The sequence below is a fragment of the Silurus aristotelis genome, assembly GCF_946808225.1.
Source record: "Silurus aristotelis genome assembly, chromosome: 22".
Taxonomy (NCBI): Eukaryota; Metazoa; Chordata; class Actinopteri; order Siluriformes; family Siluridae; genus Silurus; species Silurus aristotelis.
The window spans coordinates 12,745,170-12,772,098 of NC_139595.1; the positions used below are offsets into that span (position 1 = coordinate 12,745,170).

At 37.3% G+C, this 26,929-nt stretch overlaps 1 protein-coding gene, 1 long non-coding RNA gene and 1 pseudogene across 5 annotated transcripts; 1 reads left to right on the forward strand and 2 right to left on the reverse strand.

Moving 5' to 3' along the window:
* The first annotated feature begins 315 nt into the window (after positions 1-315).
* dnaaf11 (dynein axonemal assembly factor 11) lies at positions 316-23,042 on the forward strand. 3 transcript variants are annotated; one of them, XM_083525840.1, is made up of 13 exons: positions 316-351; positions 7,618-7,648; positions 8,210-8,377; positions 8,525-8,602; positions 8,704-8,876; positions 9,249-9,442; positions 9,948-10,106; positions 11,320-11,397; positions 11,481-11,546; positions 11,651-11,720; positions 16,793-16,888; positions 18,451-18,548; positions 22,520-23,042. In XM_083525840.1, exons 2-13 carry the CDS (start codon positions 7,639-7,641, stop codon positions 22,707-22,709), a joined length of 1,380 nt encoding a protein of 459 aa, XP_083381966.1. In that variant the 5' UTR covers positions 316-351; positions 7,618-7,638; the 3' UTR covers positions 22,710-23,042. The 3 variants fall into 3 exon arrangements, with proteins under 3 accessions (XP_083381966.1, XP_083381965.1, XP_083381967.1); XM_083525841.1 differs by lacking the exon at positions 316-351 and adding an exon at positions 1,031-1,186; XM_083525839.1 differs by lacking the exons at positions 316-351; positions 7,618-7,648 and adding an exon at positions 1,011-1,186.
* LOC310717792 lies at positions 796-1,105 on the reverse strand. The gene is made up of 2 exons (XR_014530917.1): positions 1,066-1,105; positions 796-1,011 (listed from the first exon to the last, which is right to left on the reverse strand). It is a non-coding gene; the product is annotated as an uncharacterized lncRNA (long non-coding RNA).
* Positions 23,043-24,157: 1,115 nt separating the features above from the next.
* LOC310717097 (transcription initiation factor TFIID subunit 9 pseudogene) lies at positions 24,158-25,399 on the reverse strand (annotated as a pseudogene). The gene is made up of 2 exons: positions 25,215-25,399; positions 24,158-24,671 (listed from the first exon to the last, which is right to left on the reverse strand). The product of its transcript is annotated as a transcription initiation factor TFIID subunit 9 pseudogene (transcript).
* Positions 25,400-26,929: the final 1,530 nt, after the last annotated feature.

Below are 26,929 nucleotides of genomic sequence, written 5' to 3' on the forward strand. Positions count from 1 at the left end.
GCTCTGTATTTAGAAAAAGAAATTTTTTTTTACTTTGCACCAGAGCTAGGCTGAATAATCACACCTACCCCCCATATTTTAATTGTCGTTGTCTTGTTTTATTTATGTATAATGTTATTTATTTATTTATTTATTTATTTATTTATTTATTTATTTATCTATTATCTATGTTTTTGACTTATCGGATCAACCTGATTCCATCCAGAATATAACATGACGTCAAAAAAAGGAAGGTAAAAGAAAAAAGAAAAAGTCAGTCTCTCTCTCTCTCTCTCTTTCTTCCTTTCTTTCTTTCAGTGCATGCTGGGAGCGAGTGGGCGGGGCTTCAGTGAATGTGAGGGGTGACCGGCTGTATGTATTTCCTGCATATCGTTGTATATGTCGTTTATTTTGTTATTAATAGAAAGATTAGAGTTTGGCCTGTGTAAAGATAGCGTTGTGTGTGATGAATTGTGGAAGCTTAACCCGGCGTCATGGAGTGAAGGTTGCGTGTAAAGCGAGCGTTGAAGAGTGTGCTCTAGCAGTGGGGGATGTGGTGGGTCATAATAATATAGTCTCTGCTTCCAAGATGAACAGCGACATTGTGCTCTTTTTAAGCACAGTTGAAAAGGCCAATGAGGTGATTGAAACGGGAATCAAAATCAACGACTCCCTGGTACCTGTGCTTCCGCTCAACAGCCCCTCTAAAAACGTCCCTTCGATGACGAAAAGATGAATGCCTCGGAAAAGATTGGGTTTTTTTGGGCAAGTTAGTCTCAGATATAAGGAATATTGCTCTTAGATGTAAAGCACCGCTACTGTAACACACTGTGTCTTTTCGACAAGTTTTCATGCTTCTGAAAAACAATGCAGATTTGTCCTGCTCACACTGTTTACCAAACATTTGAAACCAGTATGCAATGCCTTGGATGTGGAAAAATCGGCGACCTTGCGCGTTTAAGACCTGTGAACATGGATAAAACCATTCTGTGAGCAGGCAAAGCCACCTAAGCCCGGTTGGCACCTCCGGTGCTTGCGCTGCGGATGAGGTCGCTCCTGCCGCTCCTCTCCGAGGCCAGTGTAAACAGCGTTTTAATGATCGCCGACACTGCAGCTAAACCCGCGACAGACAAACCCACGAACACAGCTAGAGACACTTCTATACCTGCAGATGTGTCCAAGTACATTAACAAAAAAGATGACAAGGGTGAGAATGGCTCAGAGACAGAACACATTTTCAAAGAGAAAGGAAGCAAATTGTTGCAGCAAAGAAAATAAACAAAAGGAAAAAAAAAAAGCAAAATTGAAGCATGCGGTTGGTGATACGTTAGATTCCAACGTGTCAGACTTTTTATTTATTTTATTTATTATAATTGTGTGTAAACTAAGAAAGCAAATGTGAAAGGTTGATGAGCAGTTCATAGTATACACATATTTGTCTAATAGAAATAATTATATATTTACTGTGGGCAACTGCAACCCAACAATTTTCCTATGGGCTCTCTAGCTGTTTTAGATACCTGCTCTTCCGAAAGATTTTCCATTTAATATGAAAGATATAAAAACAGACAGTCAGAAGAAAATATGCTTGGTTGAAATGATTAAGAAACAGATCGATGTAGTGTTTTGATTTGTGAGATCTGGAGGAATATAAATAATATCAGACAACATGGACCCGAAATAATGTTCTATGTATAGCAAGACGTAATCAATCAAATGATTTCATTAATGAAAATATTTAAACTGTGTGGCGAGTATTATACAAACCACCATTGATTAAAATGGCAGGTGATCTCAAATGGAGAATTTTACATGGTGCTGTAGCTGTGAATGCTTTTGTAACAAAGATGAATCCCACTGTAATCCTTTCTGCCTAGAGAGAAACAGTCATTGTTCTATAAACTGTAAGAGACTGTCTCCTCTTTTTTGATATTTCAGGTTTATTGTTTTTTTTTTTTAGGATTGTTTTTAGCAATGTTATATTCTTGGTTTTAAGTATTCTGCAAAACAGAAACGTGGGTCAACTGATTCATTTGATCATAGGCCAAGTAAAACTTGCTGTTTACTTTAGAAGAAACAGAAAAGAAAGAACATGTTAAAAGCAGATTTTAATTACCACAAACTAATTTATACTGTTGGCATTTTTAGAATTGAACAGTACTGTAATGGCATCTGTGTTCTATAAATAATGTTGAATAAGATTTCACAACAGTGCCAGAGTAATCAGAATATTGTTTTTAATAAAGTGCTTAAAGAAATTAAATCTCTCTCTCTCAATTTTGATTTCCAAATACTCTATTGTCATGATTGTTTACTTACAATGTTGCAAAACCATCTGTATAAAATAATGAATAAAAAGTCAATAAAAATGCATGTATATGAATGTAGATAAAATGTAATAAAATGTGAACATTTACATTTACATGAACAGTGTAAATAATTACAAAATAAGAAACGACAGGGTGGTAATTAGGTGTATAAGGGTTAAGTCAGTTATGTACACAATCAAATAAGGTGTATTAAGCCCTTGTTCTGTAAAGCCCTGTAAAAGAGCATTAGCATTTTTGTTCTGATGTTTACACAGCATGTGTTTTAGCTTTAGTGTGTCTGTCAGGTCTTCAACAGTGATCTGATGGTAGAATGGATTTTGATTATTTTTGTTTGCAGATTCTGATTTCCTTAGCTTTTTTGTTTTTCTGAACATGTGTGGGGGTTTATGAGCCTTTTCTCATATACAGTGGTGTGAAAGAGTTTGCCCCTTCCTAATTTCTTGTTTTTTGCACTTTAATGTTTCAGATCATCAAACTAATTTAAATATTAGTAAAAGATAACACAAGTGAACACAGCAGTTTTTGAATTAAAGTTTTTGTTATTGAGGGAAAACAAGTGTGAAAAATTGTTTGCCCCCTAAACCTAATAACTGGTTGGGCCACCCTTAGCAGCAACAACTGCAATCAAGCATTTGCGATAATTTGCAATGAGTCTGTTACAGCACTGTGGAGGAATTTTGGTTCACTCATCAATGTAGAATTGTTGAGATTTGTTTTTGAGCATGAACCGCTTTTTTAAGGTCATGCCACAGCATCGAAATAGCATTCAGGTCAGGACTTTTACTAGGCCACTCCAAATCTTCATTTTGTTTTTCTTCAGCCATTCAGAGGTGAACTTGCTGGTGTGTTTTGTATCGTTGTTCTGCTGCAGAACCCAAGTTCGCTTCAGCTTGAGGTCACGAACCGATGGCCGGACATTCTCCTTTAGGATTTTTTCACACACTGTATTAAAAATTTTTTTTTGTAGATATTTCCTGCTTTTGGCGTTGTTTAATTTTTCCAAGAATTGATTATTGTTTGTGAATGCCTCGTGGAGGGTGTTGCTTCTTTTTCGGGTGGATAGTGGTTTTGAAGTCTCTAAGTGCTTCACGATAATTTGCCTAATTTGGACCTTGTCTGGGTTCCTGTTTTTCTGATTTTTTCTTTTTGTTTTACATTTTTTATCAAACCAGATTTCATATCCAGCTTTTTGTTTTGCGTTCCTGTTCGTATAAGGAAGGTTAGCTTTAACTGCAATTTTTTAATAAATATTATTAGTAATAAGCTGATGTCTCTCATCTGGCTTTATTGAAACATACATTTGTGTATCATCAGCTAAGCAGTGCAAGCTAATACCATTAAAAAAAAAAAAAATTTACCCAGAGATACAATAATTTGACTTAGAATTTTGTTGATCTTATGATGACGATATCGATACAACAAAATACAAAATTTAAATTTTTGTGCAGCAGGCAAACATAGCAGCTGATGTATGTAATATATCAAAAATGGTCAAGAAAGGAACATTGGTGAACACAGTGTCCTGAGCGGCTAAGGCTCATTGATGAGCAAAGGCCGGCCCGTGTGGTTTGATCGAACAGATGCTGGTGAAGAAGTAAATGTTGTTCATGCCAAACTGATCAGAACTGTTTTTGCAGCAAATGGCGGACCAATGAATAGGTGTTCATAAAGTTATGCCCAATCTGTATACATTACGATAGTGTTAATTGCTCTGTTTTTATAAATGATGTACTGTAATTTGTTAAATTATTAGCAAATTATAGCATACTACCCCACACTGATCACCATTCTTTAACGGGCATCCAGTATGGTTTTCTGGCCTTGACCCTTACGCACAGAGATTGTTCCAGATTCTCGGACTCTTTGGATGATATTATGCACTGTAGATGATAATACCTTCAAATTTTTCTCTGAGAAACTCCTTTCTGATTTTGCTCCACTATTTTTCGCTGCAGGATTGGGGGAATTGGTGATCCTCTGCCCATCTTGACTTCTGAGAGACACTGCCACACTGAGAGTCTCTTTTTTTCATGTTGCCAATTGACTTAATAAGTTGCAAATAGGTCCTCCAGCTGTTCTTTATATGTACAAAAGTTATCAGGTGGTTTGAGTGGCAGGTGGCTGAGTATTTCACTGTATACCGCATCCGACACCAGCGATACAGCAGCACCAGTGTCGATTTCCACTTTTACTGGCTGTCCTTCCAGCAGTGCGGTGACTTTATAAGCCTTGGTTCCACCTGCGACAGTGAGCACATGCAAAGGAAATTCCTCATCAGATGTGTCAGTACTCTCTTTATTCTCCTGTCCGACTGTAAATATGCGCTTCTTTTGTTTCCTTCCGAAAACTGGTTTTTGATGCATTTTTTCTTTTCTTGTTTTTATTCCTACACGCACGCGAGTGCCCAGTCTTACCACAACGGAAACATGGGCCTTTAATTTCAGTTTGTTTTTCTGTCTTCATCTTGTACACTCAATTGCTGGGCTTCCTTTGCAGTCAATTCCATAGACACACTCAACTCAATTGCTCTTTGTAGTGTCAGGTTGCTCTCTGTTAACAGTCTTTTCTGTATGCCCTCGCAGCGTAGTCCGCATACTAATCTGTCCCGCAGTGTATCGTTGAGCACATCACCAAATTCACAGTGTTCAGTTAATTTTTTTAGCACTGCCACAAACACTGCCACAGATTCCCCTTCTAGCTGATTTCGTCTGTGAAACGGAAATCGCTCTGCTATTACTAAGGGTTTTGGTGAGAAATGTGCTTTAAGAGTGTTCACTATTTGAGCATACGTTTTCTCTCCAAGTTTCTCTGGCTGCAGGAGGTTACGCAGTAGTGTATGTGTCTTTGGACCCATTACACTTAAAAATGTGGGTACAACTTTATCTTCAGTAATAGCATTCGCTGCTACAAAGTGCTCAAATCGTTCTGTGTAAGAACACCACTGCTCACTGCTTTCCTCAAAAGGACCCAAATTTTCAAAAACTAATGCCATTTTAGCCGTTCTCTGTCGTTTAACAATCGATTCAGTCACTTATCTGAATCGTGGTCTCCTCCCCGCTTATCAACCAAGACGTGAACTTGCAGCAGACAAATATTCGCGTATTTCAGCGATTTCACCGCCAAGCTGCTTCACTTCCGCCTCTTGAAACACACATGGGATAACGAGATCCTCGTCGCCACTTTGTTGTGTCTTTTGTGAGATTATAACAAGGCATTCAATTAAGGATGACACACACACGGACTTAGCGTGACTGTTTTTTTACTCACATGTCAAGAGAGCATAACACCGGAACATGTACATCCGGAAACACGTGAACAAGGTGCATTGTGGGTAATGTAGTTACGTAAACAGCGTTAACACAATAAACAACAGTCTTAGTGTATTACCAACAGTAACCTTGGAAACGGTGGTCCCAGCTCTTTTCAGGTCATTGACCAGCTCCTCCCGTGTAGTTCTGGGCTGATTTCTCACCTTCCTTAGGATCATTAAGACCCCACGAGGTGAGATCTTGCATGGAGCCCCAGTCTGAGGGAGATTGACAGTCATGTTTAGCTTCTTCCATTTTCTAATGATTGCTCCAACAGTGGACCTTTTTTCACCAAGCTGCTTGGCAATTTCCCTGTAGCCCTTTCTAGCCTTGTGGAGGTGTACAATTTTGTCTCTAGTGTCTTTGGACAGCTCTTTGGTCTTGGCCATGTTAGTAGTTGGATTCTTACTGATTGTATGGGGTGGACAGGTGTCTTTATGCAGCTAACGACCTCAAACATGTGCATCTAATTTAGGATAATAAATGTAGTGGAGGTGGACATTTTAAAGGCAGACTAACAGGTCTTTGAGGGTCAGAATTCTAGCTGATAGACAGGTGTCCAAATACTTATTTGCAGCTGTATCATACAAATAAATAGTTTAAAAATCATATATTGTGATTTCTGGATTTTTTTTTTTAGATTATGTCTCTCACAGTGGGCATGCACCTACGATGACAATTTCAGACCCCTCCATGGTTTCTAAGTGGGAGAACTTGCAAAATAGCAGGGTGTTCAAATACTTATTTTCCTCACTATATATAAATAATTAATGACTGACTAGACTTATTTTTGAAAGTTAAATATGTAATGTTGGTGTAAAGATCTTCGAATGTGGTACATTTGTTAAATGTGGGTAATGCTTAGATTGTTATTATTAAAATAACAAATATAAATAACGCCTGTCATTAAATAAGTGGATAATGTCTAGAAAAACATTAGCACGGTACAAAATTGGACAAAATAAACAACATTTAATTGAATTTACAAGTCATTAAAACAGCAAAGGTTTTTAGTGTGCATGAGCCAGAATTGATTACAGTCAGCCATAGGACAATGTTTTTGTGCAATGTTACAATATGCACAAATGGAGTTAGCGGTTTGCGGCACTGTCAGAGCAAGGTACCACGAGGTAGATGTCCTCACATATAAATAAAGTGCTTAATCCAATAGTATTATATGACTGCTGGAGCATCCACTTACTAGAAAAGATCATAAAAGTAGCAATATCTGGAAGTGCAAAATTTGAAGATTAGTGGCAGTCATACTCCATTGTGAGAAGCCCACGCTGTCTTGGCACGTACAACGTACTGAACTAGTGACTTGTGAGAAATAAAAAGAAAGCTGGTTGCATGCCTAAAGCAATGAATGGATGATAGAAAAACGATGTGAAGAGTTTTGTGATGTGTTTTTTTGCTGAGTTGATTTATTTGTTATTTATTTGTGAGATGTGTGTATGCCTCGGGTTTTGCTGTAGAAATAATTTGGAGCAGGTTGTAAAGGACTTTGCGTTTGAAAAACTTTGAGCAGACACTTTAAAGGTGCTGGAGGAGAGCAAAAGCTTACAGCACCTGGTATTCCCAGGAGGTCTCCTATCCAAAGTACTAACCAGGCCCGACCCTGTTTAGCTTTCGAGGTCGAAGGTTCTAACCGTATGACCGTATGCGGGAGACAAGCACAAATCAAAACACTTCTTGTTCCAATACGACCTATCGCTGTCTCACCGCCGGCACACTCCAATGAGCACGTGACACATTGCATCTTAGCGTCTTGCTTTACTCCAACGCTGTAAACGCTTAAATAATGGATTTTAATTCACAAAACATCATACCACACCATTTTATTCAATTATCCTTGGTCTGTTTATTTTGCTCGCTGTATTGTGTGTATTTATGGACAGTGTGTGTTCTTAATAAAGTTAATAAGAAAAATTGCTGCAAGAAAACGAACACTAACTATGAGTCTATTTCCGGTGCTGCTTCCGCTAGACCTGTTACCATAGTAACGCGTCACAAACACAAGCATGGTGCGCAGTAAGTGTTCTTATTTATTTATTATTATTATTATTATTATTATTATTATTATTATTATTATTATTATTATTATTTCCCACTATTTCTTATTTTATTTACATTTAACTGAAAAAAAAGTTTTCCGAAATTTTATGTCAATTTTACTTACGTTAAGTCCATTTTTTTTATCTCGCTAGGTTTGCGTTACTTTAAGTCCATTTTGCATCTCTAGGTGGACTGTTCTCTTTATAGATTGTGATGTTGAATGTAACTGTGAAGAGTTTGATTTGCAATGACATGTCACTAGTTAAGGATTCAACCAAAGTTAAAACTTTATCTATACATGTTTACCATCATGTAGATAAAAAAACCAAAGATAATTAATGCCAAGTATTTTGTAAATGATTGGAAAGTGCAAGTCACCTTACAGATGAGATTAATTCTTTAAAATACAATATACACACTGTTCTAGATCAAAATAACCTTGATGTCTGCCCTTCCATCAAAATCCTAGAGTGCTCAGTGATGCAGCAGTAAATACCGTTTCATGGTTTTAATGGTATAATTTTTTTCCCCATCTAGTCAGTTTGGATCTTATTCGCCGTCGTGCTGAGCACAACAACTGTGAGATCTTTTCGCTGGAGGAGATTTCACTACATCAGCAGGACATTGAACGAATAGAGCATATTGACAGGTGGTGCAGAGACCTGAAAATCCTTTATTTGCAAAACAACCTCATTTCTAAGATAGGTACAGATGCACATTATTTTTATTTGGCCATGTCAGATCTGATATGATCTGCTTGATCAATTTAACTGATGAAGCAATTTGTTCTATAATTATTGTTACACAAAATGAGCATGTATGTATGTATTAGTATGCATTTGTGTTCTGTAGAGAATGTCGGCAGACTGAAGAAGTTGGAGTATTTAAATCTGGCACTGAACAACATTGAAGTGATTGAAAATTTGGAAGGTAAATACTGTATTCCAGCGTCTCACAATTTTTTTATATTTAGATTACAGATTCAGCTTTTTTATTGTGTGTACAAATACATGCGAATGATATATGTGTAGGTTGTGAAGATCTTCGGAAGCTTGACCTGACTGTGAATTTTGTTGGTCGATTGAGCAGCGTTGAGTCTCTGAAACACAATATACACCTCCGAGAGCTTTTTCTTGTGGGAAATCCCTGCACTGAGTTTAAGGGTTACAGGCAGTATGTGCTGATCTGCCTGCCTCAACTTCAGGTACTGAAAACTGCACACTCAGTGTTTCACTCTTATTTTTTCTTCCAGGGTAGTTTGGTTCCAAGATAATTCAAATAAATCTGATCTGCTCAACAGAGATTTCCTCAGGTTGCCCTAATTAGCTGAGTTGAGAAATTTCTTGTAGCAGAGTGATGTCAGCCCACTTTGTTTTAATCTATTACATTAGTTTATTCATTTGACAGAACTCTAATTAGAGAGCAGATTTTTCTTATACCAACACACTTACTTTTGACCGGTATAATAATGTAACTTATTGTACTCATAGCATTGAGACAAACTACAGGATAACAATGAAGAAGTGCCAGCAAATAATCACTATTTCTGCTGTCTGTATGTGATTATCCTTAACAGTATTTAGATGGCACAGCAATAGGCCGAGCAGAACGGATTGAGGCAGTGCAAAACTTTAATTATCTGAAGAAGTGTGTCTTAGAACAAGAGGCTGAATATATGGAAAGAAGAGAGAAACAGAAGAGTGAAGCACTCAATGAAACCTCATGTAGCACCCCACAGGATTTTGATGACAAGCATCTGCCACAGAACGAGTGAGTATGATGAATAAATCAACATGTAAAACGTCAGGTTGTCTTTGTGTGTGCATGAATGTGAGAGAGGCGTTTATTATTCATCTAACTTTCAAATGAAAAATTGTTGGAGTTTCTAATTAAGTAATTGCATTTAAAGAGTAAATGTTTCCAGAAAATACCAGCGATATGCATTCAGTTTAAAGTTTTTGGACTGTCAAAAAAGTGTTATTTTGCCTCTGTAAATCACATTTAAGGAAAATAGAATTTTAGGTTTTGACCATCTAATTTTGTTTTCCAAGAGGTCAAGTTTTCTTTAGGGCAGTTAACATGTACATGGAATCAATCTTACATGAACTATCAGCTTTTGCACAAAAATAGGGGCATATAACAAATACAAATCATTTTTTTTTTAATATTACCTTTCAGGTTGTTGTAGATAATAGTATATATATATATATTTTTTTTACAAACATTTGTTTGTATTTTTGGCATAATTGCTTGTGTGTGTTTTATTTTGTTTTAGCTCCCAAGACCCAAATCTTGAATGTCTTCCAAATCACAATTCAAATGCAGAGTCTGAGGAAAGTGATTTTTGGGACAAGCCATGTGCCTTTACTCCAGAGTCAAGACTAGAAGCACATCGCCATCTAGAGGAGAAGAGGAGAGCAAAAGAGAGTGTAAGGTATGCTGTCAGGGAAAAGGCTAGTAATGATATTGGGAACCAGAAGGATTTTAATAGGGAAAAAAACACAAATATTCAAGAAGAATAGGCCTTGACCAGAGCTCTTCTTGCTGCTAGTTCTAGTTTATTTTTCACACATATTTGAAAGATAGCTGGGAGCAGTCGTACTGTGATGACATGAAATATGAAATGGATAGAAAAGGCTGTCCTAATTTTACAATTCATCAAAGTGTCTTTAAAGCAGTAAACGAGAACAATCAGAAGAGCATGGTCTTAATAGACTTATATTATTAAAAAAAAAGAATAATTAAATGTAAGTGTTGCTGCTCACACACAGACATTCCTGAGTAGAGCTAAACAACCGGTGGGTGTAAATCTATTTATTTTTTTAAATAACATAATATATAGTGCTGCACTATATGTTTTTTTGTATTTCATAAACCCTCTTAGGTGAAAACTGGTTTTCTTATAAAATGTAAAGCTCAAGGAGGTAATAGCAACTTTATAAACTTTATTTCTAAGACTGATGTTTTAGCACATAGCTTTGATGGATGTTTAGAATTGTAGACTACCAAGGATCTAGTTAAAATAATTATTCATCTTTATTTTTAATAATTATTTTATACATTTATGCTGAATTATAATTAAGCCAAATTTTAATGTTGTGTGCGAAAAGCATAGGAGGTTATTTTCTATTATAAATTATTACATTCTCCCCAATTTCGATGATTAATCCATCTGGGTCTGGATCTCAATGGGGTCTGCAGCGGTACTGTAGTTATTATTTAGCAAGTCTGCAAATTAATGTTAATAATCTTTTGTTAAAAAATAATCTACTTGGGTAAAAACATCAAAGATACATTTTTACATTTAAAAATATTATAATAATTACATTAAAGTATAAATACATTAAATTGTATAATTGTTTACCTGATAATAAAAGGAAAATGTATGAAACTGTATATCTATTAAAATAAAAGACAACTGTGAACAACTTAATAAATTGTGATTTTAATTGCAAAATATATGTTTGTTATAATACATAAATCTTTTTAAAAGATTTGAAAATATATACAAATATACAGACAATGATGCATGTACAACAATACCATACTTTTAATTGTGTTAACATAATATAACTAATGTAATAAGATTGGTTTCTATTAATAACAGTGGCTATGTTTGACACATATTCTTCTGCTATGTCGTGTAGAGAGCCAAAGACCAAGGTTAAACCTCCCAGAACTCTGATCACATCTGACGGAAGAGTGCTGAATGTCAATGAACCAAAGTATGTCTATTAGCAAATATACCTAGACAAGTGGTGCACATCCCAGCAGTTATGAATAATGCACTCCATTATTGTCACTTTAGGTTGGACTTTACTTTAAGTGAAGATGAAGAAAATAACTGTGTGCTTCTGGATCTGCATGTATACAGGTATACACACAAACTGAAAAATAAAAAAATGTTAAAATATTGTACACAGTAGGGACTATTTGTCCAGAAATGTATAATATTCTTGCTGTACTCTGTGTTTGCAGGCATATGGACACCTCTTTGCTTGATGTTGATGTTCAGCCTACATACATCAGGGTGACTGTCAAAGGAAAGGTGCAGTATTGTCTATTTTTACAGAAACATGTATACACGTGCAAATGCACACATGCAAGCAGACTATTACATATGCAATTCATACTCAGATAAACAATCCCATTTTCTCTGTCTATTTCTAGTCTAGTCCCTCTTCCACCTTCCTATTTCCTTTTTTTCTGACCTCCCCTTTGTATTATTATTTTTAAATAGCTTTATTGAGCAAATTAGATCCAATTACAGATTATTAATATACATTTTACAAGACTGACACAGGGAAACATTTCCAGCACACAGGTAGACAGTATGCAGACATATAAACATGTAAGCCATGTAAGTTTTAAGCCAAAATGTTTAGTGGGGGAAAAAGAAAGGATAAAAAGTAAGTGGGAGGGGAGTAAACACATCCATAACAACAGTTCGATTTGTTTCCGACACTTCAAAAATGCACATTGTCTACATCGCTATATATATATATATATATATATATATATATATATATATATATATATATATATATATATATATATATATATATATATATATATATATATATATAAAAACACGGAGTTTGAGCTCCCTCCAAAGATTCTCTATTGGGTTTAGGTCTGGAGACTGGCTAGGCCACACCAGAACCTTGATATGCTTCTTACAGAGCCACTCCTTGGTTATCCTGGCTGTGTGCTTCGGGTCATTGTCATGTCAGACCCAGCCTAGACCCATCTTCAATGCTCTAAGGAGGGAAGGAGGTTGTTCCCCAAAATCTCGCAATACATGGCCCTGGTCATCCTCTCCTCTACAGTGCAGTCGCCCTGTCCCATGTGCAGAAAAACACCCCCAAAGCATGATGCTACCACCCCCATGCTTCACAGTAGGGATGGTGTTCTTGGGATGGTACTTATCGTTCTTCTTCCTCCAAACAAATTTAGTGGAATTATGACCCAAAAGTTCTATTTTGGTCTCATCTGACCACATGACTTTCTCCCATGACTCCTCTGGATCATCCAAATGGTCATTGGCAAACTTAAGACATGCCTGCACATGTGCTGGTTTAAGCAGGGGAACCTTCCGTGCCATGCATGATTTCAAACCATGACGTCTTAGTGTATTACCAACAGTAACCTTGGAAACGGTGGTCCCAGCTCTTTTCAGCTCATTGACCAGCTCCTCCCGTGTAGTTCTGGGCTGATTCCTCACCTTACTTAGGATCATTGAGACCCCACGAGGTGAGATCTTGCATGGAGCCCCAGTCCGAGGGCGATTGACAGTCATGTTTAGCTTTTTCCATTTTCTAATGATTGCTCCAACAGTGGACCTTTTTTCACCAAGCTGCTTGGCAATTTCCCCGTAGCCCTTTCCAGGATTGTGGAGGTGTACAATTTTGTCTCTAGTGTCTTTGGACAGCTCTTTGGTCTTGGCCATGTTAGTAGTTGGATTCTTACTGATTGTATGGGGTGGACAGGTGTCTTTATGCAACTAACGACCTCAAACAGGTGCATCTAATTTAGGATAATAAATGTAGTGGAGGTGGACATTTTAAAGGCAGACTAACAGGTCTTTGAGGGTTAGAATTCTAGCTGATAGACAGGTGTTCAAATACTTATTTGCAGCTATATAATACAAATAAATAGTTTAAAAATCATATATTGTGATTTCTGGATTTTTTTTTTTTTAGATTATGTCTCTCACAATGGACATGCACTTACGATGACAATTTCAGACCCCTCCATGATTTCTAAGTGGGAGAACTTGCAAAATAGCAGTGTGTTCAAATACTTATTTTCCTCACTGTACTGTGCCTTGCGAAAGTATTCAGCCCCCTTGAACTTTGCGACCTTTTGCCACATTTCAGGCTTCAAACATAAAGATATGAAACTGTAATTTTTTGTGAAGAATCAACAACAAGTGGGACACAATCATGAAGTGGAACGAAATGTATTGGATATTTCAAACTTTTTTAAGAAATAAAAAACTGAAAAATTGGGCGTGCAAAATTATTCAGCCCCTTTACTTTCAGTGCAGCAAACTCTCTCCAGAAGTTCAGTGAGGATCTCTGAATGATCCAATGTTGACCTAAATGACTAATGATGATAAATAGAATCCACCTGTGTGTAATCAAGTCTCCGTATAAATGCACCTGCACTGTGATAGGTCCGTTTAAAGCGCAGAGAGCATCATGAAGAACAAGGAACACACCAGGCAGGTCCGAGATACTGTTGTGGAGAAGTTTAAAGCCGGATTTGGAGTCAAAAAGATTTCCCAAGCTTTAAACATCCCAAGGAGCACTGTGCAAGCGTTAATATTGAAATGGAAGGAGTATCAGACCACTGCAAATCTACCAAGACCTGGTTGTCCCTCTAAACTTTCAGCTCATACAAGGAGAAGACTGATCAGAGATGCAGCCAAGAGGCCCATGATCACTCTGGATGAACTGCAGAGATCTACAGCTGAGGTGGGAGACTCTGTCCATAGGACAACAATCAGTCGTATACTGCACAAATCTGGCCTTTATGGAAGAGTGGCAAGAAGAAAGCCATTTCTTAAAGATATCCATAAAAAGTGTCGTTTAAAGTTTGCCACAAGCCACCTTGGAGACACACCAAACATGTGGAAGAAGGTGCTCTGGTCAGATGAAACCAAAATCTAACTTTTTGGCAACAATGCAAAACGTTATGTTTGGCGTAAAAGCAACACAGCTCATCACCCTGAACACACCATCCCCCCTGTCAAACATTGGGGTGGCAGCATCATGGTTTGGGCCTGCTTTTCTTCAGCAGGGACAGGGAAGATGGTTAAAATTGATGGGAAAATGGATGGAGCCAAATACAGGAACATTCTGGAAGAAAACCTGATGAAGTCTGCAAAAGACCTGAGACTGGGACGGAGATTTGTCTTCCAACAAGACAATGTTCCAAAACATAAAGCAAAATCTACAATGGAATGGTTCACAAATTAACATATCCAGGTGTTAGAATGGCCAAGTCAAACTCCAGACCTGAATCCAATCGAGAATCTGTGGAAAGAACTGAAAACTGCTGTTCACAAATGCTCTCCATCCAACCTCACTGAGCTTGAGCTGTTTTGCAAGGAGGAATGGGCAAGAATTTCAGTCTCTCGATGTGCAAAACTGATAGAGACATACCCCAAGCGACACAGCTGTAATCGCAGCAAAAGGTGGCGCTACAAAGTATTAACTTAAGGGGGCTGAATAATTTTGCACGCCCAATTTTTCAGTTTTTTATTTGTTAAAAAAGTTTGAAATATCCAATAAATTTCGTTCTACTTCATGATTGTGTTCCACTTGTTGTTGATTCTTCATAAAAAATTACAGTTTTATATCTTTATGTTTGAAGCCTGAAATGTGGCAAAAGGTCGCAAAGTTCAAGGGGGCCGAATACTTTCGCAAGGTATATATATATATAGACTTCTTTCTCCGTTTATATGTCTAACAAATTCTTAGGATGTTTTCTTCTAGTTCTCCTACCTATGGTCCTCTGCCTCTTTAGTTCACAAAAAAACAAAAAACTGTTTAAACTAAAAAACTGTTTAAAGACAGTCTCGGTGTGGATATGGCACTGGTTAATAATAATCATGAATTGTGTTTTCTATATTTTATAATTTACAATACATAAATAATTCCTTCACTTTTTTGCCAAGCCTCTTTCGAAGATTCCATTCCTTATATTTACACCCAATCCTATATTTTTTACTTATTGCCATATCTCCTCTGAGCATGGACAGTGTACTAGGAAATTGTTAACAGCTTCATCCTCTGTTAATCGGACAGTCTTTAGTTGTTACAAAACAACTCCATTTCATTACACACAACAGTATTAAGACCTCCTATTTACTTTTTTAAATTTATACAGGGGCACTCTTGTAGTTTCTATTATTTCCTAATTTAATATCCCCCCCCCCTTTACTGTTTACCTAATTTATTTAATGGGCTACAGTGGGGTTTTTTTGTCATAAAAGAATACTGCCTTGCTGTAAATCTACTTACTTCTGAACACTTTTTCATTTTGTATGTGTGTGTATGTGTGTGTGTAGATCACCTTTACAGTGACAGGTCAAAGTTCGTCTCTCTCTCTCTCTCTCTCTCTCTCTCTCTCTCTCTCTCTCTCTCTCTCTCTCTCTCTCTCTCAGCCACACCTGATCAATATGCACTGGGGCTGTACTTTTAGGACTGTAGTTAATAGTGCTAGATCTGTGTAACTGATCTAGCACCAATCTTTGACCCCTGGATGAACTCATACAAAATGGAAAAAAAATATTTTCTCTCTTTCCTTTTTTATTGAACAGCTAATATCCTGAAAGCTTGTGACAACTATTGATTTGTTGTTTAACAGTTTTATACCTTACAGTGTGTGCCTCCCTTAACCTGGCATAAATTGCATTTAAATATGAATTAAGGCTAAGGTGTCAGTCTATTATATTCAGATTTTATTAGGTAAAGTCCAGTTTTGCAGAGATGCCAAAATTATTACACTACAGTGACTAATCTAAATTAAATTTATTTGGCTTGTTTAGTGGCTTTGCAGCTTACAGCAATTGAAAAGTGCATTAATGGCGTTGCTTATTAATGCTGTGGGTTTACTAGGCAGCAATAATCTTCTTCTTCTTTTGGCTGCTCCCATTAGGGGTCCTATAAACTTTCCCTTTCATTCTTGCAGATACTCTTCTATCACAAATCACTCCTGTCACTCTTCTCCACCCACTCCACCCTGCCTGCACTCTTTTCTTTACTTCCCTAACACACTCTCCATTACTTTGCACTGTTGACCCCAGGTACCTGAACTCCTCCACCTTCTCCACCTCTTCTCCCTGCAACCGCATCACTCCACTGCCCTCCCTCTCATTCTCACACATGTAGTCTGTCTTACTCCTACTGACTTTCATTCCCCTTCTCTCCAGCGCATATCTCCACCTCTCCAGGCTCTTCTCAACCTGCTCTCTACTCTCACCACAAATCACAATAATAATAACAATAATAATAATAATATTAATAACAATGTACATTAATACTGCAAATGTAATTCTTTCTGTTTCTATTCAGTAATTTTGTGATTGCCTGGGGAGGGGATTTATTGCAGGTGTTCCAGTTAGTTTTACCTGCCGAGGTTAAACCAGACAGCAGCACTGCAAAGAGATCACAAACTACAGGTCACTTGCTTATCACCATGCTCAAGGTATGTGAATGGATCTTGATACAGATAATACAGATACAACACCAATTCCAAAAAAATTTGTAAAATGTAAACAGAAAGTGATGATCACATAAACCCATATTTCATTTATAATTAAACATAGAAAACATATCAAAGGTTTAGACTGAGGAAATATTCCATTTTAAGGAAAAAACAAGATATTTTTAATTTGATGACTGCAACATGTCTTGGAAAAGTTGTGATGGGGGAAAAAAAGGCTGGAAAAGTAAGTGTTACTAAAAAGAAACAGCTGAAGGGACATTTTTCAACTAATTAGTTCAATTGATAACTGGTCAGTAACTTAATTGGGTATAAAAATATTATTTAAGAGAGGTAAAGTCTCTCAGAAGTTCACCAATCTGTAAAAATCTGCATCCAAAAATTGTGGAACAATTTTAGAATACCGTCACCCTCTAATGCAGGTTAAAGCTCAAATCATGCAAAGAAAAGAAGCCATATGTGAACATGATCCAGAAATGCCTCCAAAAATCTTTTCTGGGCCAAAGCTCATTTAAAATGGAATGAGGCAATGTGGAAAACTGTTCTGTGGTCAGACGAATCAAAATTGTAATTTCTTTTTGGAAACCATGCATGCCACCTCATCCTGACTAACAAAGATAGGGACCAGCTGGCTTGTTATCAACTTATTGTCGAAACCTTGCATCTCTAATGGTATGGGGTGTGTTAATGCCTAAGGAATGGAAATCTTGTACATCTGGAATGGCACCATCAATGCTAAAAGGTATATATAGGTTTTAAAGCAACATATGCTTCGATCCAGATTGTGTCTTTTTCAAGGAAGGCTTTCAATATATTATCAAGACAATGCTAAACCACATACTGCATTAATTACAACTTCATGGCTTTATAGTACAAGAGTCTGTTGGCTGAACTTTTACTGTTTGAAAACATTTGGTGCATCATTAAATGTAAAATATGACAAAAAAAAGGTAGAATCCTTTATCAGACACAAACAGGACATTTCTCCAAAACTCCAGGAACTGGTTCTCTCAATTCCTACATGTGTGCGGTAAGTTGTTTAAAGAAGGGATACTACAAAGTGGTAAACCTTGCCCTGTGCCAACTTTTTTGAGTGTTCTAGCCATCAAATTCAAAATAAATAATATTTTTCATTACAGTGTTACATTTGTACTCAGTTTAAACATTTGATATGTTTTATGTTCTATTGTGAATTAAATGTAGGTTAATGAGATTTGAATATCATTCCATTATGTTTTTTATTTACATTTTACACAGTGGCTCAAATATTTTGGAATTGGGGTTTGACTGTGTTTGACTCCATGTTTCACTGTGGGTGTGAGGCAGCCTTGTAACCACTTATTTCTTGTTTGCAGTCTTACATAGGTTTTTGTAATTATGTGTTATTTTTTTCAGTTTGTATGTTGTGTAAGTTGTCCACAATAAAGAAGTCATGTAGTCAGAAGCTTTGTGACAAATTTCAAATATGAATTGTTGTAATTTATTTGTTTTCAGTTGCATCCACACAGTGATTACAATTACAGTTATGTGTTTTGTTTGTTTAGATGCATGGAAAGGTAAAAGTAAAACAACCTATTCATAAACTGACCAATGGTAGCTGCAGAGGAAATGAAACATCAGTGGCCTCAGATGAAAAGGGCAGGTAATAAAACATTCTGTACTCTTATTAGTTTATTTCTTAGATAACTAAATTAACTAAAAAAAAAAAAGCAGCAGTAAATCATTGCATTTCTTTTTGTAGAAATGTATGTATTATGCCCACTGTTTCTTTCGGCTCTGGATCCACCATTATAGGATAAAAATAATGATGATAGGAATAAAATAAGATATAAGAAATATATTAAATAAAGTTAAATAAATTTTTTAATAGTATACTACAAATAAAGGGCTAGTATAGGTGAGTGTTGGGAGTCAGCAGAAATTAATCAGACTGCCTCAGTAAAGAAACTGTTAAGTTTGGTTTTGTTGGCACCAATGCTCCTGCCAGATGGCTGGAGGATGATGAGTCCACGCAAGGGTGGGAAGTCTCAGTGCTTTACAAATGCAGTAATTATTGTTCAAGGTATTGATGTTGAATTTGAGAGACCCCTATGATTTATTTTTAGCACAGTCATGAGTCAGCAGTGTGAACACTCACTAGTGGACTGATTATATAGCTATGGGGAAGGCTGCTGTTCCATGTTCTCAAGGTGTTGTTGACAAACATAATGTATCCCTACCCAGAAAGTTCAAATATTGTGTTGGTTGTTTTGGGATGATTGGATCGAATGTGAATGCGATGAGAATCCTTCAATTGCTGATACAGCTTTCTACTGAGAATGACCATCACACTACAGATGGACTAAAATAAAGGTTCAATTGGCACAATACATGAACTACTAGCAAACTGTGACTGCAAACCATGAGTAGAAACCTATTTGCAGTCACAGTTTGCTAGTGGTTCGTGTATCGTGCCAATTGAACCATTATTTTAGTTCGGAGGAAGCGGGGCCAGGAGCATGTAAGAACAGCGGAGCCAGGAGCATGTAAATACAGGGAATACTAGTGGTAGGAAGTCCGGTAGATCTCTCATGGCAACGAGTAGATCCAACAGTGAGTGAGGTGGAATTGGACCTTATAAAGAGGAAAGGTAATAGGGAACAGGTGTAGGTGATTTAGAGCAGAGAGAGGCTGAGTGAGAGTTAGAGTCTTGGAGGGAGGCATGGCTGGTGGTTCCCTGACACATATAAATTTCCATCACATTTGACATCACATCACTCCCACTCACCAAAACCACCACTCTATCTCTACCTCCTCCATAGCTGGAAATAGTCATCTAATTCATGGACTGCCTTAATCTTCAAAACCCAATAAGTGTTTTCCATGCTTATAGAAAAACATTTAAGGTCCTAGTTTGCTTTCAAAGTGCCACATTCTCAAAAAACTCACTTCTGGCCACTTCTAAGGAGATACATGCTGTTAGATTCTCATCAGTCCTCATTCTCCTTGACCTTTCATCAGTATTTTACACAGTTAACCACAAGACAATCTTGTCCATCCCCATGAGTCTTGGAATATGTGGCAGAGCATGGCAACGGTAAGCTTTTGAGCTGAATGATAAGTCATATCAAGTTACATGGAGGAGATCCACATATGATCCATGCAGACTCAGTATTTGGTCCTCTTCGATTTCCTTTCCATGCTCAAGCTCCCACATGGGTTTTCTTACCACAACTATGCAGATGACAATCAGCATATCCTTCCCTTCTCTGGCTTAGACACTTGTATTTCCGCTCAGATCTCAGCATGTCTTGCAGACCTCTTATTATCTGAAATATAATCCCAAAAACTCAACTGCTGTTCATGCCATGTAATTCATCCACATTGAATTATGTGATCATTATGTGATCTGATAACCCTGTACAACTCTATGATCTCACTTGCACACAACACAAATGCTTGGGTAAACCATGGATAAACATATATCTGTATTTTCTGTTATTACTAATCTGACATTGTCATGCAACATTCTTCATGAAAACTCCAGGATTATTTCATTTATAGCCACAGTGTTTGTCATTTTTCCACTGGACTACTATGAGTTGTCCCTGGCAGCTCTGCCTTTTATCACCATCATAGCTTCTGCAGCTAATCAATAATCAGTTGCTTGACTTGTTTTCAACTTTACTTAGTTCTCCCAAACCACTCCATTGCTATACTAGCTTTACTGCCTTCCTCTAACTGCACACATTTAAAACACTGATAGTTGCAGTTCTCAATTGGTTTCCTATCCTTTTGGAGAAAACAAAGGGCATGCATTTGACTGCTACGTTTTGGCACCAATGAATTTCTCCATAATGTCCAACAGCTGAGTCCCTGACAGTCTTAATATCATTCTTAATCTGCGAGCTAGTGAACCAGCATCAGGATGTATTTATCGATTAAGAAAGCACTTCAAAGTACTTTTGTACGTCACTCTGTATAAGGGTGTCTGTGGTCAACTGATCTGATTCTAATTTGAATTAATAATAATTTATTTGTCTTTTTTACTCTCACTTCCTTTTGTTTTCATGAGCTGTATAGGAATGTCAGTCACATTTGCTTCAGTGTACTTAATATTAGCATGTGTGTTTGCTAGACATTGAAGACATTCAAGTGGCAAATATTTATTAAATGCAAGAACATTTTATTTGCTGAAATGTATGAAAGAAACTAATTGCTTTGGCTGACTTGATATAATGTTATATTCAATTCAATTTAATTCAGCTTTACAGATAAAAAGAGGTTTGCAAGTTTTTCCCTAATGAAAACAAGCCAATGGTTACTGATTTTAATGTCTCTATATCTCTTAATTTAATAATGACTTTAAAATAGTTTTAAGTAAATAGTGCTGACCCCTTAAAAAAAGTATAATTATAATGCACCAGTATAGTAGCTGCTTCTTAAGTCTGTGTGTGTGTGTGTGTGTGTGTGTGTGTGTGTGTGTGTGTGTGTGTGTGTGTGTGTGTGTGTGTGTGTGTGTGTGTGTGCGCGTGTGCGCGTGCGCATGTCAATGGAAGGTTGGCTCAGGAAGTAAAGTAAAGTAAGGTCTAATAGCATATATAATTGAATTCCTGTTGATTTACTTCGAAAGCCAACAGCCAGTAAGACACCATGCCTACATCAGAGATGGCATTAAAGAGAAACAGAGAGATAGAAAAATAAATATATATGGACAAGTATAAAAACTATAAAATAAAACTTCACACCATTTTTCTTCACACTGACTTCTTGTAAGATAGAATGGACACAAACCTAGCTTAGCTTTTCCTATTTGCATTTTGCTCCTATAGATAATGTTTGGTGCAAAAACGGGTGTAGCAATCAAAATCCTGTGGTGCAACGAGACATTTCAAACGCATTTGGATAAAAAAAATTTAATTTCTCGGCATCTCTGCTGGTCTGATCGTGTCTGGCCCTGCCCAATTATGCATGCTTTTGTTTTTTAGACAATAATTTTATTGGTGGTACTGTAAAAATCCTGTTCTTGCTCAATCTTGACATAATTCTGAATCTACGAGAGGTTCTTATCTTCTGTTATAGACATTCTTAGTCAATTCCACCTGAATCCTCAGTTACTGTTTTTTTTGTAATCATTGTAGCCTTTTATCGGGTTCCCTGGTGGTTAGGATTCGGCGCTCTCACCGCTGCGGCCCGGGTTTGATTCCTGGTCAGGGAACCAAACCCAGCCATTAGGGTTGCACAATCCAGTCCACTCTTAGTGCCGGTCCCAAGCCCGGATAAAGGGTTGCGTTAGGAAGGGCATCCAGCGTAAAAAGATGTGCCAAATCGAACATGTGGATAGACAAGAATACGGATGATCCGCTGTGACGACCACTAATGGGGAAAGTCGAAAAAAAAGATTGTTGCCTTCTATCATTTTGCAAGCTCCATATCTGACCAACCACTTCTGTAAATGTTATGCCTGACTATACTAGTCCTGAGGAACACCTCTAGTGCTGCCAACACTGTCTGTTGTGCAAGATTTATTTTCTCATGTGTACAGTAAGATCTAGCATTACAAATAATATTTCAAACATTTCTCATCTCTTGTTTTTTCTTTATGTCTGTGTTTTCCTATGCTGATTTCTACAGGGTGACATCTGGTCATCAGAGTTTAGAAGCTGACCCCAGCAAAAGCTTTGCAGTACAACTGGCCAACATTGTACCTAAAGAAGCCCACACTAAGCATGGTCCCTTGCAGCTTTCATGGCCTTGTCAAGCCCAAGAAAAGCCTGTTTCCAAAGACTTTGTGGATAACCTTGAAGTCCCGCCTCTCATTTAAGAAACATAAATAAAAGAAAAATGTGAGAGAATACTGTATTAGTGGGCACATGGACGAGCACTAATTTGTGAACCAAAGTTGGAGCCGGAGGAGCACAGACCAGAGCTGATTGCAGGTGCATGTATTTGGAGACATGTATGGGTAGCCGTTTATTCTACTGAAAAGTATCGGTAAACCACGAGTGTGTGTGTGTGTGTGTGTGTGTGTGTGTGTGTGTGTGTGTGTGTGTGTGTGTGTGTGTGTGTGTGTGTGTGTACCTGGTAGGATTACTGAAAAGGATAGCACCGGGGAGAAAACAAATGTGAATCAATAAAGTTTTGCTTGGTGAACCCACCACCTGTCTCCATTTTCTTCCACCCTAAGCCAGAGATTCTGCTACAAATATATGTGTGTATATACAGTACATGACAGCATGTTTTAAAGAATTTTCATAATCTAACACAGCTGTGCAAAATTAGAATTGTTCTCACTAAGACGTACTGAGCAAATCAAAAGCAGAGGTTGCAAACACAGAGTTTATGAGAGTGTGAGCACAAAGTGGAAGTGTATGAGATATTTGGAGTGTCATCATGTAGGCTGACAATTGTTACAATAAATGTTATTGCTGGGTTTAGAGCTATATCCGGGTTGTCAAGTTGGGAATAGTCAAAAATGCATTCAAGATTAATACAGAAATTGGGCACAATGGTATTCACAGACCTCAAATATGACACTGGAAAACAGAGTTGTGTCTCAAATATAAGTTTTTTCGTCCTTGGACATAAGCCTACATTTCTTTTATGGTATAAAATTGAGTAAAGGACAGTACAAAGTCTGAGAGCTGCAATAAAATGATTGTATTAGGTGAGCTGTAAGCATAGCATTTGATTCTTGGTAATATTCTTTAAAGGCTGTTTTGCTTGCAAGACAGAACAATTATAACATTACTATTATCTTAACAAAAATATACAATGATATGGTCCAATGCTGTGTTCTTGTAAAAGTTTTATTTGTTCACACCATAAAATGCAGATCGGAATTGTATGGTCCAGTTGCTCTGCTTCAGGTTTACACTGGAAAAATGTGGAAGTGGATCTCAGGACTTTTGCTGTATGTTTTCCAAGATAGTGTGATAAGGATAAGATGAATAAAACATGACAATGTTATCGAGCAGTTCACCAGTCTAAATTATTTACACTAGTCTGCCCTGTTCCCCATTTCATGGGTGTGGAATGAAAAAAATCAGATCTGAACGAAGGTTGTTTTTTCATCATTTCTAGATTTAATCCCCACTTTCTATACATTTTAGACAATTTACCTGCCCTACCAGTGGAATATGTGCCTTGTGTTCTTCTTTGGCCTTCTGTTGCCTAGCTAAATCAATAATCAAATGAACTGCAAGACTGAAAGCAAATTATTTTATATATTTACAAGCTGATCTGGAATCAAGGGTCCAGACGAATGATTGGTTATTGTATATTGTCGTCATCTTTGTGCTTCCTTTTCAGCAAACCCGAGTGGCCAGATGAGTTCTGAGACACCATGTTGTTTGTGATGAGGATGTTTTAGGAGCCGATGAGAGAGAGATTGATGAGGTCATTCTGCACCTTGCCTGGAGTGGTTGGGGTAGCTGTCTTAGTAGATGTGGCTTGAGAGAAAAGGATCTGAACAGTTAAGCGTTGTCCTTTCAGTGACACCGGCATTCCCACTTTAGAGCCCATTGTCTGCACTGAGAGGGTAGCGGGAGTTGGCGTGCTGGGTCGACTGGCAACGGCCCCCACCCTGAAGCACAGCACAATGTTTCTTCCAGCAGAGGACTTTTTTCTGCAAAGACTTGAGCTTATAGTTTGGTGCAGTCAGACAGTAGTCTGGTGGAAGATGAGGACCTGCGTAAGGCTTGATCAAGGGCAGGGGGATTCTTATGTCTAGCAACCTCCAGGAATCTCGTTAAGGTGAAGACGTAAAGGACTGGTCCATACCACACTGTCAAGTCAAGTCAAGTCAAGTCAAGTCAAGTCAAGTCAAGTCAAGTCAAGTCAAGTTTATTTCTATAGCGCTTTTCACAACAGACATTGTCTCAAAGCAGCTTTACAGAAATCAACAGTCAAGGTGAATGGTGTGCATTTATCCCTGATGAGCAGCCGTGGCGACTGTGGCAAGGAAAAACTCCCTTAGATGTTATGAGGAGAAACCTTGAGAGGAACCAGACTCAAAAGGGAAACCCATCTTCATTTGGGTGACATCAAGTGTTTGATCATAAACCTTTCAACAATACAGAACACTGGAGAGTGAGAACTAACATGATACTGGAGTATTAGATTATAAGTAATGTTCTTTCTACAGTCTTCTACAGTCTTTATGGTTATAAAACTAGGAGCTACTGAGCTCAACATTTGTGATCATCACAGATGTGGCGCTACTGAGCTCAACATCTGTGATGATCACAGATGTTGAGCTCAGTAGCTCCACATCTGTGATGATCACAAATCCAGCACCAGCTTCTCCATGCCAGAGCCTTTAAACACTCTGGATGGCTAACTGTATGTCATCTGCATCCACATTGGCCTTCTTGGTATGAGTGGCATAGATTTTGGCATCTTCGATTATTGTCATGACTTATTTGTATGATGAATGACTCTCAGTTGATACTCTGTAATTCCCATGTCCTTTAAAATCTGCATCATAACCTAAGCATCTTTAGGAGATGCCATTTTCCCCACTGACTTGTTCAATAAATATCCCTTCATCTAAGCACATACTGTACAAACCCAGTTCCAGTCAATAACCCTTAGATGTCTGTGATGAGATACATGTGAAATACACTTATCCTATCAACCTTTTTGTGTGAGAAATGTCAGAGCACTTTTGTGTGTGGTGACCTCATTTTGTGTTAGAACCACACACACTTTAAGAGCACATATATTCCCATAGCACAGACCCTGTTTAGTGTGTGCTAGAATACAACCCCCCATCTCATTTGATTTGTGAGATGTGAAACAAAGGACATGTTACACTCAGGCAGTGTGTAAATTATCATGAAATATTGATGAAATCTTCTTCCCTCTGTCCACACCCACACACAAGATCTCTCTCTGTCTTTCTCTCTCTCTCTCTCTCTCTCTCTCTCTCTCTCTCTCTCTCTCTCTCTCTCTCTCTCTCTCGCTCTCTCTCTCTCTCTCTCTTTCTCTCTCTCTCACACACACACACACACACACACACACACACACACACACACACGGATGCTTTGCTGCAGTCAGTCAGTCTGTGAGAGTGAGAGTAAAAGGCTAATCCCTAAAGACCTATGCAAAAGTGGTTGAAAATTGAACTAAAGTGTAAAAGACAAAGTAAACAAAACAGACAGCACATATTATTATTACTTTTTTATCCAATTACTAATCATAAAATGTGAGTTAACCAACAAAAAATGAAGTGATTTACTGTATAATATCTATGTTTTATAATGCACTTGACGGTATATATATATATATATATATATATATATATATATATATATATATATATATATATTTTAGATTGCATGTATTGTTAGTTCCTCCTGTGTCTTTTTCTGAGTATGCTTGTTTCTTTTATAAGCATCTTTTATAAGTTTTTACATGGAGGAACTGCACTGCTTATCTAAATTATGTAAAAATAAAATTATATATATATATATATATATTTGTCAGAATTTTATACATGGCATTATAGTATGCCAAAGAACTAAGAATGCATGTGTAGTTGTCTGGGGTTTGTCCTGAATGTGTGTTGGTGGTGTGGTGTGTTCAGTGGTGTGTTGGCCTCATCATTTCCAATGTTAAATGTGTCACGTGGACATCTCAATTTAATTCAGTTCAGTTTTATTTGTATAGTGTTTTTAACTGACGCTATTGTCCCAAACGTTACGTAGATAAAGGGGTTATAAAGTTGAAATGTACAAGATTAGTTTATTTATCCCTAGGATAAATCCATAACGGATTCCTTGAAGGCATACATTTTTTATTGTTGAAATTTAATAATTACTTTAAAAAAAACATTGTGAATCTGTGTTATATGTTTATTAGCACCATCATTAAGATATGTTATAAATGTATTCTCCTTCCTTATAATAAGTCATTAAAGGTTAACGAGGGTCAGCTGCTCTGCACTCCGTCGCGATTTTACATTTGGCTATTTATGTGAGGAGAAACGAGGGAGAACGTGTACGCCCCATTCACGTGTAAACTGCTCGGACTACAGAGATG